At 44.8% G+C, this 18,131-nt stretch overlaps 1 protein-coding gene across 3 annotated transcripts in view; it reads right to left on the bottom strand.

Moving 5' to 3' along the window:
• Window positions 1–991: 991 nt before the first annotated feature.
• LOC308608394 (structural maintenance of chromosomes protein 1A) overlaps window positions 992–18,131 on the bottom strand; it is a 34,937-nt gene continuing 17,797 nt past the window's right edge. For all 3 annotated transcript variants that reach the window (XM_081221392.1, XM_081221393.1, XM_081221394.1), the window contains 9 exons: window positions 16,816–16,961; window positions 16,571–16,724; window positions 15,385–15,495; window positions 4,436–4,592; window positions 3,806–3,960; window positions 3,535–3,686; window positions 2,328–2,397; window positions 1,932–2,042; window positions 992–1,498 (listed from right to left, as the gene is read on the bottom strand). In XM_081221392.1, the coding sequence (XP_081077518.1) occupies window positions 1,415–1,498; window positions 1,932–2,042; window positions 2,328–2,397; window positions 3,535–3,686; window positions 3,806–3,960; window positions 4,436–4,592; window positions 15,385–15,495; window positions 16,571–16,724; window positions 16,816–16,961 (1,140 nt within the window). In that variant the 3' untranslated portion in view covers window positions 992–1,414. The remainder of the gene's footprint in view (window positions 1,499–1,931; window positions 2,043–2,327; window positions 2,398–3,534; window positions 3,687–3,805; window positions 3,961–4,435; window positions 4,593–15,384; window positions 15,496–16,570; window positions 16,725–16,815; window positions 16,962–18,131) is intronic.

Below are 18,131 nucleotides of genomic sequence, written 5' to 3'. Positions count from 1 at the left end.
AGTATACAGGTCGGACAAGGTGACGGTCTGACAGTACACATGAACAAGCAAAGACCGACCTCATGGCAGCAGGCTGCACTGCCTCTGCACAGTGCCTGCAACTAATGCGGTTAGTTCCCAGAAGGAACATTACACGCATTCAGCCAGGATGCGGCCCAGGCTACCTCCCCCCTACTTCCTCACAACCCAGGTTGGGGCTTAGGCACCCAGTTATCATACATGATTGAAGCAATAGGGTTCCTTAGGTCCTCCACTTACCAGGTAAACCCCATCAATGCCCTGGAACTTTCCCAATAACCAGGGCATTCAGCATCTCCCAGATTTGGAGGCTCCTTCTGTCCCTAACAACTGGGATCAGAAGCCCTCAGGGGTAAGGCATGAGAAGGCTTGTATTCTGAGGGGTTGGCACCTAGTGGGCTCCAAGCAGGGATAAGGCCTCCAGTGAGGAGTTTGACACCATTAAATCCTATGAGGTAGGTAAATACTGTTAGCCCCATTTTACAGTTGAGGAAACAGGCACAGAAAGGTCAAATGACTTGCCCAGTGTCAAACTAGTAAGCGATAAAAAAATGGGACTAGAACTGTCCCCAGAGCCCAGGCTCTGCTCCTAGCACCCAACCAAATCCTACCAACTTGTCAAGGTCCAGCTCAAATGTGACCTCCAGGAAGCCTGGAGCTGATCATCCTCTTCTCAAATTCAAAGCACCTATACATGATTCAGCTAACCACGGGAACTCATGAACCCACTAGCATCTCCTTAGTAGGAGGGTAGAGATCATGTCTGATTCAGTTCTGTATTCCTAGCATAGAGTCTGACAAAGAGCGTGTTCAGTATGTATTTGATGAACACACGAAATGAATGAAAACATTAATGAGTGAATGAGGGTGGTTTCACGTAACTGCCTGAATCCTGAGGGTCTGGAATAACTATGCCCAGCGCCGGGGTGCTGTCATACTAAGCTCTCTTGGAATCAAATTCAGCCTAGGCTCCTTCTAAAATGGGTCTCCAATATCTTTATTATTTTGCAAACACACCCACATACGCACATGTGGACACATATACACACACGTACATACCCACACACAAGCAAAATGCAGGGGGCCCAAGGAATCCATGATTATGGGTGAGGGGGTAAGGTCCAGGGTGGCGGAAGGGGGGGATGGACAGATGGCCCTGTTCAGCTCAGTTCAGTTCAGCACCTCGTTCCAGAGGCCAGGATGCTCCCTGAAGCTCAGGAATTTTTGCTCCAGAACTAACATCACCTCTGTTCCTCTTCATGCTTGATAGCAGTGCCTAGACCCCATGATTTACCAAACAGGGACAGGAGGTAGGGGAAGGTTGGGAGCCAAATATCCAGAGATTGGGAGAGGCGTAACTTAGGGATCCAGACAGGGCAGGAGGGCAGAACTACTGCTACTGCTCATTGGGGTTGGGGTTGGCATCTGGGTACTTGGTGAGGTCGAAGGTCAGGACTTTGCTGATCACACAGTCCCCTTGCTGAAGGAGGATGGAGAAAAAGAAAAATAAAATTGTAAGGAGAGAATTAAGAGGGGTCAAGTGCCCCAGGATTGTGGGGCCTCAAACCCTCCTCCCTACATACCTGCCCAAAGCGCAGGCAATGGTTCTCCGGGTATGAGAGGATGTACTCAGTCCCATGTGCCTTCTTTTCCTGCCTATCTCTGCACTCTCATCCTTTTCTCTGCTGTCTGGCTGCCTCTGCCTCGCCTTTCCACCTGTCCCCAAATGCAATGGCCCTGCCCAGCTGAGCTGGCTAAGCCTCCAGGGCAGGGCTCCAACAAGCCCAGATGGCCATCCAGGACCTGAGTCCCTATGCTCCCCCACCCCTGTGCCCCTCCACTGCAGCCTTCCCTTCCTGCCCTGGGGAGTCAGGCAGGGAGTGGGGCCGGCTCCTGAGCCAGGCCCGCCCTACCTCGGGGTAGACTCCAATGAGGCTCTCAGCCTTGGTGTAGAACTCCTCCTTGAGAGAAATGACGATGGCCTGGAAGTTGCAAGTCGACTGCTCCTTGATGTAATTTGCTACCTGTGGGAGGGGCCGTGGAGCACTTAGCAGGGCTGAAGCCCTAACGCTCCCTGTCTTATCCAGTCAGAACCAGAGGCAGGTGGGGTGGGGTAGGGGGTGGAGGGTTGGGGGAAGAGAGGCTGAAAGGAGGCCACTGACTAGCACAGTGCGGCTGACCCTGGGCCCAGCCTCCCAGGCACAGAGAACAGGCTGCAGGAATGGCTAGGGCGCACTCAGGAGCTGTTCCCTGAAACCCAGCCCCGACCTGGGGGCCTCCCTCCCAGGCCCCACTTTCCTTGCACCCACCTTGCCAATGTTGGTGTTATCCAGGGCAGCATCGATCTCATCCAGGACGAAGAAGGGGGCTGGCTTGTAGCTGGGAGGGAACCAGTAGGTGAGCTGACACTGATGGGGGCAGGGGCGGGGCATGACAGCCCCAGAGCCCATCATACAGGCCAGCACCCCCTTCCATTTCTTCAGAGATTAAAAAACCCAGGTCTGAATGTTGCCTGAGCCCCTAAAGGCCAATATACCAACTGAGTCCTCCTTTGCATCCAGCCCTGCGCTCCAGGATCCCACAGAACAGAAGACATGGTCCTCTCTGGAGCGTCCAGGTTGGCTGGGGAGATAAAGTGTCCTAGGCTCTGGCCATACTGACCAAGCTACCTGGAGGTCTACCCCACCCACTCACACCATGTCTCCCTGCCTCTGCACATGCTGTACCCTCTGCCTTGGAATGCCTACTGGTCTCCCTGGCTAACTTCTACTTATCCTTTGCATTTCCTGCTCAAGTGTTAGCTGCCCTTGAAAGGCTTTCCTGGCTACCCACACCCTCCCAGATTGGGTTGGTGGCTCTCCTCTGTGCATCCACAGCTCACACGCTCACCCGGTTACAATATTTAGCTCACTGTCTGTTTACACATCTGGCTTCCAGTAGACCATGAGCTCCTCGAAGACAAAAACCACGTCTGACTCAGCTGTGTCCCTAATCCCCCAACAAGGTCTGGTACAGAGCAGCCCTCAAGAAATGCTCACTGAATGATGCTGTACAATCAAGCACTAAGTTGTGGGGGGGAGTCAGATTCAAGTACTGTTGGCATTCAGGAGGGGGAGGTCAGGGTATGCCACAGTGGTTGAAGCAGGCTTCCTAGAGGAACAGGAGGAAGAGAATGAGATGTGAAGGGGTGGAAGGTGATGGCCAAGCTAGATTTGCATGAAAAGGGCTTATGAGCCAGCAAACATGTGAGCAAAAGCCTGGAGGTGGGACTGAATACATGCAGGGGAGGGCATGCTGAGTGGATGAGGCTGGATTGGGAAGACAGGTCCAGGAAACCAAGGCCAGATATGCTGTAGTAGGTAGGGAAACAGGGATTCAATCCAGAGTCCACCAGATCATCTTCACCTCGGCATAACTCTGCATATCCTTGGACCCCAGAGCCTCCAGTGGCCTCAGTACAGTCTCCACCAACTGCCCTGGGGGGGGGTGGGGGGGGGCGGGCGGGCACAGCCATACCTGTGGATGGCAAAGAGGAGGGCCAGAGCTGCCACTGTTTTTTCCCCCCCTGACAAGTTGTCCATGGGCCGGAAGCGTTTGCCAGGAGCCACACAGTTGTAGTTGATGCCATCCAAGTAGGGCTCCTCGGGGTTCTCAGGGCCCAGGAATGCCTAGGGGGAAAGGAGATGGGTCAAGGGTCTGGGTCTAGATGGGGATGAGGACAGGAAGCCTAGAGGGAAGGGCAAATGAGGATGGGTAGGGGCTAGTTGGGTAAGGGGCTCCAGCCTACCTGGGCACTGCTGTTACGGGACAGGGCCTTGTAGATCTCATCAATGTTGGTGGCCACTGATTCAAAACAGGCATTGAAGCGGTCAAAGCGCTCCTTCTTGATCTGTTCAAATGCCTGCTTGGCCTTCTTGGCTCGCTTTCGGGCTGCCTCAAACTCTGCCACAAGGGAAAGACAGGTGACCCCTCAGTACCCAGGCTCTGCCACGGCTGAGGACCATGCCCTGGCAAAAATGACCTACAACTGACAATCCACAGAGCAGGGACATCCCACAGGAAGAGGAGTGCCTGCGGAGGGGCCCAGGAAGACAGTTCCACGATCACCTGTATCCAGTGGGCCAGCCACATAGTGCAAAGGAAGAAACATGGGCTTACAGCCACATAACACGGATTCTTCCCTGGGCTCTACCAGCAACCAGCTGTGTGACCTCAGGCAGGTCACTCATTCTCTCTAAACCTCAGCAGTTTTCTACTCTATAAAACAGGTGTGATAATCCCTACTGTTTAGGGCTCTTGGGAGTTTCGAGTAAGAAAGCACGTAAAAACAGGAGCCGTTGTGATGTATAACAGGCCCTTGCCATACCTCTAGCCTCCTGCCCTCATCTTAGAACCAAGAAGAAGAGGAAACCCTTACCGTCTGAGGTTTCCTGGAACTTGTCTCGGACACTTTCCAGCTTTTCCATGGCCTTCATGTTGGGGGCAGCAATACGCTGGAGCACACTCTGCTGCTCATTCAGCTTCTGCTGCAGTGTGTTCATCTCCTGCTTGATCTCCTCCTCGGCCTGGGCATCCTGCAAATCCCAGGTCCAGCAACATCAAGAAGGGCCAGGCCCCTACAGAGATACCTGATCCGGGCGGGGGCCTGGGGACCTACTCCCACGCAGAAGGCAGGTTCTTTTTCCCTAACCCTGCTCCTCTCATCAGGTCCTACCAACAGTAATCATTCCCACCGTCCCTAGAAATTACAGGCTGACGTCGCTTTTCTCATCTCTAGCCCTTCCCCCAGGCCCTGTCAACCTCTCCATCTCTCAGGAGGAGCAGCTGGTGGTGCCCCTCTCTGGCTCTCAGCCCAGGCCATGAGCCAGCGCCATCCCAGGGTGACCTAGAGGCTCCCACATAGGCTGGTCTGGACTCCACTTACAGCTCTACAACGAATAAGGCAACTCACGTTTTCTGCTCAGATCACCACACCTGAGCAAATCCCATTTGAACTTGGTTTTAGGTCTTATGGATATTGTGATGCATGTCTGGGCTTGTGCCTTTCTGCCACTTTCAGTCAATAAATATTTACTGAATGCCTTCCAATGCCAGGCACTGGCCACTCATATCCTGTGAGTCATGGCTCCTGTGTTCACAGAGCTCATGGACTAACAGAGGAATGCATATAAGCAAACAATCAGAGCATCGTATGGTGAATACCCAAACAATGATAAACAGATGGTGATGGGTCAGCACACAAGAAGGGCACCTAACTCAGACAATGGGGCTAGGGAAGGCTTCCAGGAATATTTTTAAGCTCAGGCCTGTAGGATGAATGGTGAGGACAGAGAGAAGGAACAGTCTTCTATGCAGACAGGAGTATCACATGCAAAACCAGGGTTTATTCATGGTTCATTCAAGGAAATCAAAGCAATTCAAAAAAGTAATCAACTTTAATGAACTTCAAAAGCCAAACAGGGGAATTCCCTGGCGGTCCAGTGGTTACGACTCAGCGCTTTCACTGCCAGGGCCCAGGTTCAATCCTTGATCAGGGAACTAAGACCCCACAAGCCACACAGCACAGCAGGAAAAAAAAAAGGCCAAACAAATAAGCAAAGGGCAATTCAACATGGCAATAGTAGCAACTGTGTGTGTGTGTGTGTGTGTGTGTGTGTGTGTGTGTAAGCACACGTATGCCTGTGCGCTAGGCAAAGAGACAAAGCTGGAGGCACATGAAGAAGCCCAATGATAATGGGCCTTTTAAGAAATTTGGACTTTTTCCCAAGGGAGGTGAGGTACCACTGAATGACTTCAAGCACAGGAAGGACATGAATATATATATATATATTTTAGAAAAGCCTTTCTGAACATCTCTCTCTATATATATGTATGGAGTGATTCGTGGATACAGTATAAGTCAAATATGAAAGGTACACAATAGAATGCTATCTTTTACCTAAGAGAGGAAATGTGAATAATTTACATACAAATATATTTGTATTTTAAAAATACAACAACAACAAAAAGATAATCCAAAAACTAAAATGGTCACACATACAGGAAGCGGGGTGAAGTTGGACAGGAAAGAAAGCTAAACTTCTCTTCACATACCTTGTATTATACTTCTGGTTTCAGGACCAAATGAAGAATTTACATAATTATAAAACAAAATTAAATTGAATCAAAATGTGAAAGCCACTGGGTAAAAAAACTGTTGGGGAACAAGATACTGACAAGATGCCAAAGAATCACCCTAAAGATTCCTTATTACTTACAAAGGTAAAAGTGTATGCTTAGCACTGAGATCTGGCAATTGATACCTTAACTGAGGATCAAACCTAGAATCATGAATAGTGGGACACCCTAACACTATGTGCCTCCTGGCGTGGTGCAATATAAAGTACACAGTGGGGAGTTCCCTGGCGGTCCAGTGATTAGGACTTGGTGCTTTCACTACCATGGCCCGAGTTCAATCTCTGCTAGGGGAACTAAGATTCGGCAAGCCATGCTGCACAGACAGCGGGGAGGGGGAGTACACAGTGAAATATTTTTGCCAAAAAATTACTTAACCCAAGTCTATCAAGCCTCTAAAATAGTTCAAACTTCCAATTCATAGGAAATACAAGGTTAGGTGGAACAAATTAAACAGAGTAATGAAAGGAAACTAACATATCCATAATGTACCCATAACATATCCTGTTCTTCGAGACAACATGTAGACTGTTCAAAACATCAATGTTATGAAAAAAAGTGAGGGGACTGCTCCACATTAAAAGAAACTAACTAAATAAAAGAAACTAAAGAGAACAACCAAAAGCAATGCATGAATTTGATTGGATCACAGCTTAAAAAAAACAAACTACTACAAAAGACACTTTGTAACAACTAGGGAAATTTGAATATGGGTGGAATATTGACATAAAATTATTAATTTTCTTAGATATAAAACTGAACTTTTTTTTTTTTTTTTTTTTTGCGGTACGTGGGCATCTCACAGTTGTGGCCTCTCCCGTCGCGGAGCACAGGCTCCGGACACGCAGGCTCGGCGGCCATGGCTCACGGGCCCAGCCGCTCCGCGGCATGTGGGATCCTCCCAGACCGGGACACGAACCCGTGTCCCCTGCATCGGCAGGCGGACTCTCAACCACTGCACCACCAGGGAAGCCCAAACTGTGTCTTTTGGTCTTGTTTATTGGTTTCCTTTGCTGTGCAAAACTTTGAAGTTTCATTAGGTCCCATTTGTTTATTTTTGTTTTTATTTCCATTTCTCTAGGAGGTGGGCTAAAAAGGATCTTGCTGTGATTTATGTCATGGAGTGTTCTGCCTATGTTTTCCTCTAAGAGTTTGATAGTTTCTGGCCTTACATTGAGGTCTTTAATCCATTTTGAGCTTATATTTGTGTATGGTGTTAGGGAGTGATCTAATCTCATACTTTTACATGTCCCTGTCCAGTTTTCCCAGCACCACTTATTGAAGAGGCTGTCCTTTCTCCACTGTACATCCCTGCCTCCTTTATCAAAGATAAGGTGACCATATGTGCATAGGTTTATCTCTGGGCTTTCTATCCTGTTCCATTGATCTATCTTTCTGTTTTTGTGCCAGTACCATACTGTCTTGATTACTGTAGCTTTGTAGTATAGTCTGAAGTCAGGGAGCCTGATTCCTCCAGCTCTGTTTTTTGTTCTTAAGATTGCTTTGGCTATTCGGGGTCTTTTGTGTTTCCATACAAATTATGAAATTTTTTTGTTCTAGTTCTGTGAAAAATGCCAGTGGTAGTTTGACAGGGATTGCACTGAATCTGTAGATTGCTTTAGGTAGTAGAGTCATTTTCACAATGTTGATTCTTCCAATCCAAGAACATGGTACATCTCTCCATCTATTTGTATCATCTTTAATTTCTTTCATCAGTGTCTTATAATTTTCTGCATACAGGTCTTTTGTCTCCTTAGGTAGGTTTATTCCTAGATATTTTATTCTTTTTGTTGCAATGGTAAATGGGAGTGTTTTCTTGATTTCACTTTCAGATTTTTCATCATTAGTGTATAGGAATGCCAGAGATTTCCGCGCATTAATTGTGTATCCTGCTACTTTACCACATTCATTGACTAGCTCTAGTAGTTTTCTGGTAGCATCTTTAGGATTCTCTATGTATAGTATCATGTCATCTGCAAACAGTGACAGCTTTACTTCTTCTTTTCCGATTTGGATTCCTTTTCTTCTCTGATTGCTGTGGCTAAAACTTCCAAAACTATGTTGAAGAAGAGTGGTGAGAAAATATTTGCAAATGAAGCAACTGACAAAGGATTAATCTCCAAAATTTACAAGCAGCTCATGCAGCTCAATAACAAAAAAACAAACAACCCAATCCAAAAACGGGCAGAAGACCTAAATAGACATTTCTCCAAAGAAGATATACAGACTGCCAACAAACACATGAAAGAATGCTCAACATCATTAATCATTAGAGAAATGCAAATCAAAACTACAATGAGATATCATCTCACACCAGTCAGAATGGCCATCATCAAAAAATCTAGAAACAGGGCTTCCTTGGTGGCGCAGTGGTTGAGAGTCTGCCTGCCGATGCAGGGGATGCGGGTTTGTGCCCCGGTCCGGGAGGATCCCACATGCCGTGGAGCGGCTGGCCCCGTGAGCCATGGCCGCTGAGCCTGCGCGTCCGGAGCCTGTGCTCCGCGACGGGAGAGGCCACAACGGTGAGAGGCCCGCATACAGAAAAAAAAAAAAAAAAAAAATCTAGAAACAATAAATGCTGGAGATGGTGTAGAGAAAAGGGAACACTCTTGCACTGCTGGTGGGAATGTGAATTGGTACAGCCACTATAGAGAACAGTATGGAGGTTCCTTAAAAAACTACAAATAGAACTACCATATGACCCAGCAATCCCACTACTGGGCATATACCCTGAGAAAACCATAATTCAAAAAGAGTCATGTACCAAAATCTTCACTGCAGGTCTATTTACAATAGCCAGGACATGGAAGCAACCTAAGTGTCCATCAACAGAGGACAGGATAAAGAAGATGTGGCACATATATACAATGGAATATTACTCAGCCATAAAAAGAAACGAAATTGAGCTATTTGTAATGAGGTGGATAGACCTAGAGTCTGTCATACAGAGTGAAGTAAGTCAGAAAGAGAAAGACAAATACCGTATGCTAACACATGTATATGGAATGTAAGGGAAAAAAAAGTCATGAAGAACCTAGGGGTGAGACAGGAATAAAGACACAGACCTACTTGAGAATGGACTTGAGGATATGGGGAGGGGGAAGGGTAAGCTGTGACAAAGCAAGAGAGAGGCATGGACATATATACACTACCAAACGTAAGGTAGATAGCTAGTGGGAAGCAGCCGCATAGCACAGGGAGATCAGTTTGGTGCTCTGTGACAGCCTGGAGGGGTGGGATAGGGAGGGTGGGAGGGAGGGAGACACAAGAGGGAAGAGATATGGGAACATATGTGTATGTATAATTGATTCACTTTGTTATAAAGCAGAAACTAACACACCATTGTAAAGCAATTATACTCCAATAAAGATGTAAAAAAAAAATTGAACTGCGGTTATGGAGGAGAATCCCTCGTTCCAGCATGCTAAAGAATTTAGAGTTGAAGTCTACAACTTCCTTCAAAAGGTTCAGCAAAAACAAAAAAAGTGTGCAGTGCAGAGGGAGGGAGAGAGTCAAGAGAGATTAGAGAGAAAGCAAACTGGGCAAATGTTCATTGGTCAATCTAAGGTGAAAGGCATATGGGTGTTCAACTGTACTATTCTTTCAGTTTTTCTTGTAGGTTTGAAAAGTTTCAAAATTAAACTTGGAAAAAATAAAGGAGAATACTAAAAAGCAAAATCCTTTAAAAATTGAAAACTAAACAAAAGAAATCTGCCTGGTTAAACACTCAGAAGATTCTTTCAAATCACTTTAAAACATAGGAACACGACTATCCATGCCCCATGAGCCATTAGCTTAATGAGCCATTAGCATCAAGAAAATCTTAAATAGCATTCAATAATCGAATTGTTACTAATAATATCTTATTATGATTTTCTATATACATGATAGGCTAAAGTAAATATACTATTGAATACTTGCTAGAAGCCAGATTTTTAGCAAGAATAATTGGAAACTCAAACATAAAATCAACGTTAAACTGTGAGAATTACAATTTCAGTTGGAAGTATCAATATGAACTCATGATACATTTTTCCCTCTAATAAAAAATGCATTTTGTAGCCCAGTCTACTGAAAAGTTCTAGAAGCACTGAGCAACCCAGCAGTCATGAACATTCCAGTGTCCAGATGGTAGTTGCTAAATAATAGCATTCCCTACTAAAAGAAGTCAGAGCTTCTCAGAGAAATGGCTAATTCCAGATCTGCGGTGGGAAACGTAAAGGATGAGCCTGGACATACCAGAAAGCAAGGAAGATATCAAAGACTACAGGAGGGGACTTCCCTGGTGGTCCAGTGGTTAAGAATCTGCCTTCCAATACGGGGGTGCGGGTTCAATCCCTGGTCGGGGAACTAAGATCTCACATGCCACGTGGCACAGCCAAAAAAAAAAAAAAAAAAGACTACAAGGGTTGTGTCAAAATTATTCAGAAGCCAACTTGAACGAGTTCCCACTGGCCAAAGATACAACACCTTGATGCAATGAGAAGGATAATAACCACAGCAGAGTGCAACACGTCAAATGTGTTTAAATCCTTAAGTTCATAATAACATGAAAGCAACTCAGTGGACAAATCTTGAGAATGCCAAAGAACCACCTCATTATTTTATAAACTGGTAAATAAAGGGAAAGAATCAAGCACATATATCCTGCCTTTCCTATACAAACTACCTCAGGGTAACCAAATAATTGACGAGAGGAAATCTCTTTACAGTATTCCAGCTAATAAAGAAATGATAGAATAAGATGACCATTTTGCAACCCCTGACAAATTATGTAATGGATCTAGGCAATAATCATCATGGCTGCAAGCCACACAAAAAGAGCCAGTGACCAGACATTATAAACCGCCTGATGGAAGTAATGACGTCATATGAAGTAGTCTTGACCAAAATAAACCCCAAAACTTCAATCTAATCAAACCTCTAGATCTGAGCTGTCCAATACAGTGGCCACAACCCACATGTCACTACTGAGCATGAAAAACGCAGCTAGTGTGACTGAGGAACTAAAGTTTTAATTTTATTGAATGCTAGCTAATTTAAATTTAAAAACTGATACTCAATTCAGTTACTACAAAACTTCTAAGTATATTTGGAACAACTCGGGTATGTGGTTCTCCTTTTTCAATTGTAAATTTTAGGATATCTAAATACAGATCAAGTATTTCTGAGTAAAATTTAGCATCCAAATTGAGATGTGCTGGAAGCTTAAAATAGATAATGAATTTTGAAGACTTAGTACAAAGAGATGGTTAAATTTCTCATCAATAATTTTTATACTGTTTACACATTGAAATGATCATTCTTTTGGATATACTCGGTTAAACAAAATATAGTATTAAAATTAATTTCATGTTTTAAAAGTTACACATGTGGATGATACTGTATCTCTATTGAACAACACTGATCTACATCTAACTACCCACTTACAGGAACTATGGGGGACAGCAGAACTTATTTTTTTTGCTTTGCTCTGCGGGAACATTTCAAAAACCACAGGATACAATCAACAAAGTACAGAATGTAGAAAATCCTTCAGGAGAAATGAGCGAATTTCTTCAACAACAGTAAATAGTGCAGAGAAAAATAAAAACAGACAGAGGGGGAACTTTTGGATTAAATGAGACTTAGGAGACATCATCAAGCAATCACTATATCAATCATCTATCTCTCTTTCATCTTACTTGACTCCCAGTTCAAGCAAGCAAACTGTGAGTGTGTGTGTGTATAACAATCAGGGAAATGTGAACACTAATCATAATACTATTATTAAGGAATTATATAATAATATATAACTCCAATGTTAAGTAATTGGGTTTTTTGTATGATAATGATTCTAAATATTTTTAAGAATTTTCTCTTATAGAGATACATTCTGAAATATTTACAAATGAAATGACATGGTGCCCAGAATTTTTTAAATAACCTGGGGGTGGGAAGGGGAGGCTGGAGTGTGTGGGGGGGCATATGAAACAACTTTGGCCATGAGTTGATAACTGCTGAAACTGGTGATGGCCACATGAGACAGCACTGTACTATTTTACTTCTGCATATGAAATTTTCCATAATAAAAATCTAATAAGAACAACAGCAAAAATCAACTTGAAGTGGCTCCCGCTGGCCAAGAATGGGACAATTTGAATATCAAAAAGAAAAATGACTCCAAATAGACTGAAACATACCAAAAGACATTTCAACACTTAAGTTTATAATAAATATAAATTAGAAACCTCACTGGTCACTAACTTTAAAGGTTACAAGGGCAACCAAGTCATTCTGAAAGCTGGTAAATAAAGGCAAAGAATTAAGTATTTATTCTACCTTTTCTGTACTAACTGAATTTCAAGGGAACTAAACAGTTGATGTGAGAAAGTTCTTTTTTAGAAATCCAATTAATAAATGTAGGAGGAATGAAAGAATCAGAAAATTACCATTTTGCAGCCCTTAATAGATGTAGGCAATGATCGTTCGTTAATAGCTGCTGAAACCAGCTGTGAAAGGCTGATAGGGAACTTTATAAGATTGATGGGGCTAACAACACCTGAACATGGTGATCATGATTGCTTTTCCTTTTTTAACTTTACATTACGTAAATTTTTAAACATTCACAGAAATGCAGAGAATAATACAATGAACCCCACGTACCCAGCTTCAATAATTATCAACTCATGGCCAATACTCTGCCATCTATACCCAATTTCTTTCTATATTCAACTATTTTAAACCAAATCTCAAATGTTTCATCCATAAATACTTCAGTATGTACCTCTAAAACAGGGTTTCTGAATCTCAGCACTAATGATATTTTGAGCCAAATAATTTGTTGTTGTGGGGGCTGTCCTTTGTGCACTGTAGGATGTTTAGCAGCATCCCTGTTGTCTACCCACTAGATACTGGTAGCAACCCCTGCCCCAGTTGCGACAACTGGGTGTGACAAGAGTATCTCCAGACATTACCAAGTGTCCCCTGGGGAGGCAAAATCCACCCCACCCATTGAGAACCACTGTTGTAAAAGGTAAGGACATTTTAAAAACAAAACCACAATACCATTATCACCTAAAAATATTAACAGCAATTCCTGAACATCATAAACTATCTGGTCAGTGTTCAAATCATCCCAATTGTGTTACATAAAAATTTTTTTACAGGTTTTTTTCAAAGCAGGTTCCAAATAAGGTGCCCACATTACAACTCGCTGATATGTCTCTTAAATCTCATTTAATCTATAAATTCCCCTGCCTCTCTTTTCTTTGCAATGGATTCAAGGGAAGGCCACACATTGTAATTGGTTGATTTGTCTCATAAGCCTATAAAAGTTCTCCCTTTCTGTTTATTTCTTTCTTCCCATTTATTTATGGAAGAGACCAGGTCTTTTGTCCTTTAGAGTTTCCCACAGTCTGGATTTAGTTAACTGCATCCCTGTGCTTTTATTTAACATGTTCCTCTGGCACCAGTGTTTCATGTAATTGGTGGACATAAAAGCTTAATCAGATCCTTGTTTGAGTTTCTGGCAAGAATATTTCACAGGTAGTGTTGAGCATTCATCAATCTTATCATTACAAAGATAGAGAGAACTGACATTCAGTGTCTACTGATGCGATGCAAAAGGAAGTTCATGAGTACACGGCACCATGTATGATATATTCTTGCCCAAAATAAAAAATGAATCTGAATCCAATCAAACCACAGATTTAACTACCAGTTTATAGGAAACACAAGGATGGAAGAACATGTCAAAAAACATCATGGGACACAATCAGCCAAATTCAGAGTATAGAAAATTGTACAAGACCAATGACCCAGTTTCTTCCATAAATAGCAAGAAAAAAATAAAAAGGGATAAAAAATGTTATAGACCATAAGAGACCAATTTTAACACATGGACCTCACTTGGATCCTGATTTAAACACAGAAAATTATTTTATTTTATTTTATTTTTTTTGCGGTACGCGGGCCTCTCACTGTTGTGGCCTCTCCCGTTGTGGAGCACAGGCTCCGGACGCGCAGGCTCAGCGGCCATGGCTCACGGGCCCAGCCACTCCGTGGCGAGTGGGATCTTCCCGGACTGGGGCACGAACCCGTGTCCCGTGCATCGGCAGGCGGACTCTCAACCACTGCGCCACCAGGGAAGCCCAGAAAAAATATTTTTAAAAAAGATATTTATGGGACATTCATGGAAATCTAAACATTTATTGAATATCAGGTGACATTACAGAGTTAGTGCTAATTTTTTGGTATAATATCGTGGTTACATTTTTTAAAAAGGAGTCCTAGAGATATATACTGAGGTAATTATGAATGGAATATCTAGAATTTGATTTAAAATGTGCCAATCAGGAGGGGGAAGGGTATAAAAAACAGGATTGACCATATGTTGCTAATTATTGAAGCTGGATGATGGGTACCTGGGGTTCATTGTATCATTCTCTCTACTTCTGTATCTGTTTGAAATTTTCCATAATAAAAAGGTTAAAAAAAAACAAATCAAGTCCCCCTGCCTGGCTATAAGGAAAGATTGGAAAGCACCAGAAACTATTTAGAAGGCTCCCACAGTAGTCCATGTGAGTGGTGAAAGCAGCCTCAACTAGAGAGACAGTGGAAACAGAGAAGAGTAGAATTCAGTAGATATTTGGAAGGTAGAATTGACAGGGCTTGGTAATTCACTGAATATGCAAAGTGAGAGAGAGAGTTAAGGACAAGGCTCAGATTTCTGGTTTGAACCTGGGGCTGGCACTGAAGAGAAGAGGCCGATTTGGGGAGGAAGGCTGGGGTTTGAGGTACCTGTGGGCCCTAGCATAGAGATGGCAGCTGAAGCCAGGGGAGTAGAGGAGATACCCAGGATGAGAGAAGGAAAGGATGCCTGGGACAGAGCCCTGAGAACCCCCCGAGGTCTATCTGTTCACTGTACAGGAGCCTGTTCTCCGTGTATCTGGGCTGAGATGTGTACACAGGTGGAAGGGGAAGACTGGCAACAGGCAGGGATGGGGGCAGCTGGGGGTGGAGGTGGAAGATGTGCCTGTGTCTGTGTGTGCATATGGGGGGAAGCCATGGATCACAACTCCACCCCACCCCCCGCCTTGCCAGCTTGCCCCTCTTTCCAGACATGGTCTGTCTCCACAGGGCCCCCAGATGAGCTGACCCTCTCTCTGGACAGCTGGGAGGATGTACCCACTCCCCGAGGCTGAGCCTCACCTTCAGATCCTCACACAGGTCGCCGTAGTCAATCTCGATGAGGGCCTCTCGTGCATAGATATTGGAAGTTCGTTGGGAGCCACTCACTGAATCCTCCCCCTGGGAGCTACCCTGCAATGGCAAGAGGGAGAGTCAAATGGACCCGAATGGCCATAAGAGCACTTGCTCCTCTAGAGGGGGCTGAGGGGCTCCTTTGCAGCCTTCGATGTCTTTGAGAAGCACCTTGCTAGAAAGTACCTGTGGCAAAAGGAAGAGCAGCTCTGACAGGAGAAAGATCTGAGTTCAAAATTGGGCTCTACCGCCGACTAACCGCGTGACCCTGGGCAAGCCATGCTGTTGCTTGAATCCTCATTTAAACACACAAACCCTCATCTGTAACACCGGACGATGCCTGCCTGGCAGGGCTGTGCTTAGGATTAGGAGTAATTATATCACATGCTACCATGATGCCTGGCACACTGCCGGTGTTCAAAATATTTTGCTGAATTAAATGGAAATGCTATTTGGGAAGAAAGGAGGGAGAAAGACATGTGGGACTGAAATACATGTTCAGGTCAAAGACAAGATATCTGCAAACCTCCTCTCAGTTAACATTCCCAGCCCCTTGCTACCAAGCTTCACTTCCAGTGGATAAAATGCCTTGGCTCTTCTATTGGCTGGTGTCTCTCCCTTTTCCATAACTAAGCTTCATCACCTCTGCATTGCTGATGTCCCTTACCCAACTCTCTCCTGGCCAACCTCCCTCACTGCAGCTAAGTTACCATCCCTCAGGTCCCTCAATTCCATCTTCCTTTGCTCTTGGCTAATGTCCCTCAATTCCCACTCCTACCAATATCCATCACCTGCTGGAACTATCTTAGCTCAAGTCCCTAAGGTTAATGAATGACTTCCTCCTCTCCTGGCTTACCTCCCTCACCACCTACTGACATGCAGCCCTACCCCCAACAACTTCCCTCTCACACCAAGGTTATTACCTTTCACCTCACCTGCCTTCACAGCCTCACCCTGCCTCATCTCCCCTGCATCCCTCCTTTTGTCTCTCACCACCTGCACCCACCATCCTTTTCTCTCTCTCTCTCTCTCTCTCTCTCTCTCTCTCTCTCACCTGCCCTCCCTAGCCACCTTCATCCCCCATTCCTGGTTATGTTGTTCACAGCTCACACCCACCACCAGCCTTAATACTCACCTCTTCCTGACTAATATCGTCCATGGTGCCCTTAGACAGTGGCAACTTGATGTCCTGCATCTTGCAGGCCTGTAGCAGGTTGTGGCGGTCACTGCGTTTCTGTTCAAGCTTGGTCTCAATGGCTGTTACCTCCTTCTGTAAATGGGTCATTTCCCTAAGAAGATCCAGGGAGATAGGTGAGACCCAAATCCAGCAAGCTGCCCGTACTACGTACCTCCCCCAGGCCCAGGCCTGAACCCACTCACTTGTTGGCGCCCCCCAGTTTCTTACGAATCTCCTCCATCTCATGGTTCTTGTCATTCACCTCTGACTTCTTGGCCAGGTGTTGATTCTTCAGGTCTTGTAGCTGGGCCATGGTCTCATCTATGATCTTCATGTGTCTTTGTTCCTCCTGGTCCCAGCACGGTGAACAGGACAAGAAGTGAAGGCTTTCCCCAGCTCACCTTGGGATCTTGCCTCATTGTCCCCACCCTTTCCACCAGACAGTTTGCTGGAATCTGTCTTCAATGAGCTCTGCTTTTACAAACCCCCATCAGCCCTCTGAGTTCTTTTACCTTTTTCCAAATTATTTTGTTGACCTCCCCCTTACCCCAATATACAAGTTGCCTGCTGTAGAAAAGTTCAAAGTATAGGAAAAGTATGAAGTAGGAGGAAAGTAAGAAATTACTTGTAATCCCACCAGCCAGAGAGAACCAATTAACATTTAGCCTATTTCCCCTCAGCATTACTTATGGACAGGTCTACATAGTTGAGACTAGATTGTAATTAAAAGTCTATATTCTGACTTAATGTTATTTAAGCATCTTTTCCACACCAAGACTACTGTCATGAGCAATAACATCAATGTTTTTAAAACACCCACAAAAACAATACTGTGCACTTTGCATGAGTACATATATATGAATGCAAAAGTATTTAAGTAGGGCTTCCCTGGTGGCGCAGTGGTTGAGAGTCCGCCTGCCGATGCAGGGGACACGGGTTTGTGCCCCGGTCTGGGAAGATCCCACATGCCGCGGAGCGGCTGGGCCCGTGAGTCATGGCCGCTGAGCCTGCACGTCCCGAGCCTGTGCTCCACAACGGGAGAGGCCACAACAGTGAGAGGCCCGCGTACCGCAAAAAAAAAAAAAAAAAATTAAAAAAAAAAAAGTATTTAAGTAAATGCCTATAAGGTCTGGAAGAATACACCCTACATGAGATTAGCCCCAGGAAGAGTAAGGGGACTGGGATTGAGAGTGGTCAAAGGGGACTGTCATCTTACCTATTATGCTCTGATTTTTTTTAAAGGAGGATGTTTTCATTTTGATCTGAAAGTCACAGAAGGGGACATATCTGCAACTTTCTCTCAAATGGCTCATAAGAAATAATATGCAGGGCTTTCCTGGTGGCACAGTGGTTAAGAGTCCACCTGCCAATGCAAGGCACAGGGGTTCAAGCCCTGGTCCGGGAAGATCCCACATGCCGCAGAGCAACTAAGCCCATGTGCCACAACTACTGAGCCTGCGCTCTAGAGCCCAGGAGCCACAACTACTGAGCCCGTGTGCCACAACTACTGAAGCCCGCA

The sequence above is a fragment of the Mesoplodon bidens genome (assembly GCF_964165515.1).
Source record: "Mesoplodon bidens genome assembly, chromosome: X".
NCBI classification, from domain to species: Eukaryota; Metazoa; Chordata; class Mammalia; order Artiodactyla; family Ziphiidae; genus Mesoplodon; species Mesoplodon bidens.
Note: the sequence above shows the minus strand (reverse complement) of the source record. Positions and strands in the feature narration are given on the sequence as shown.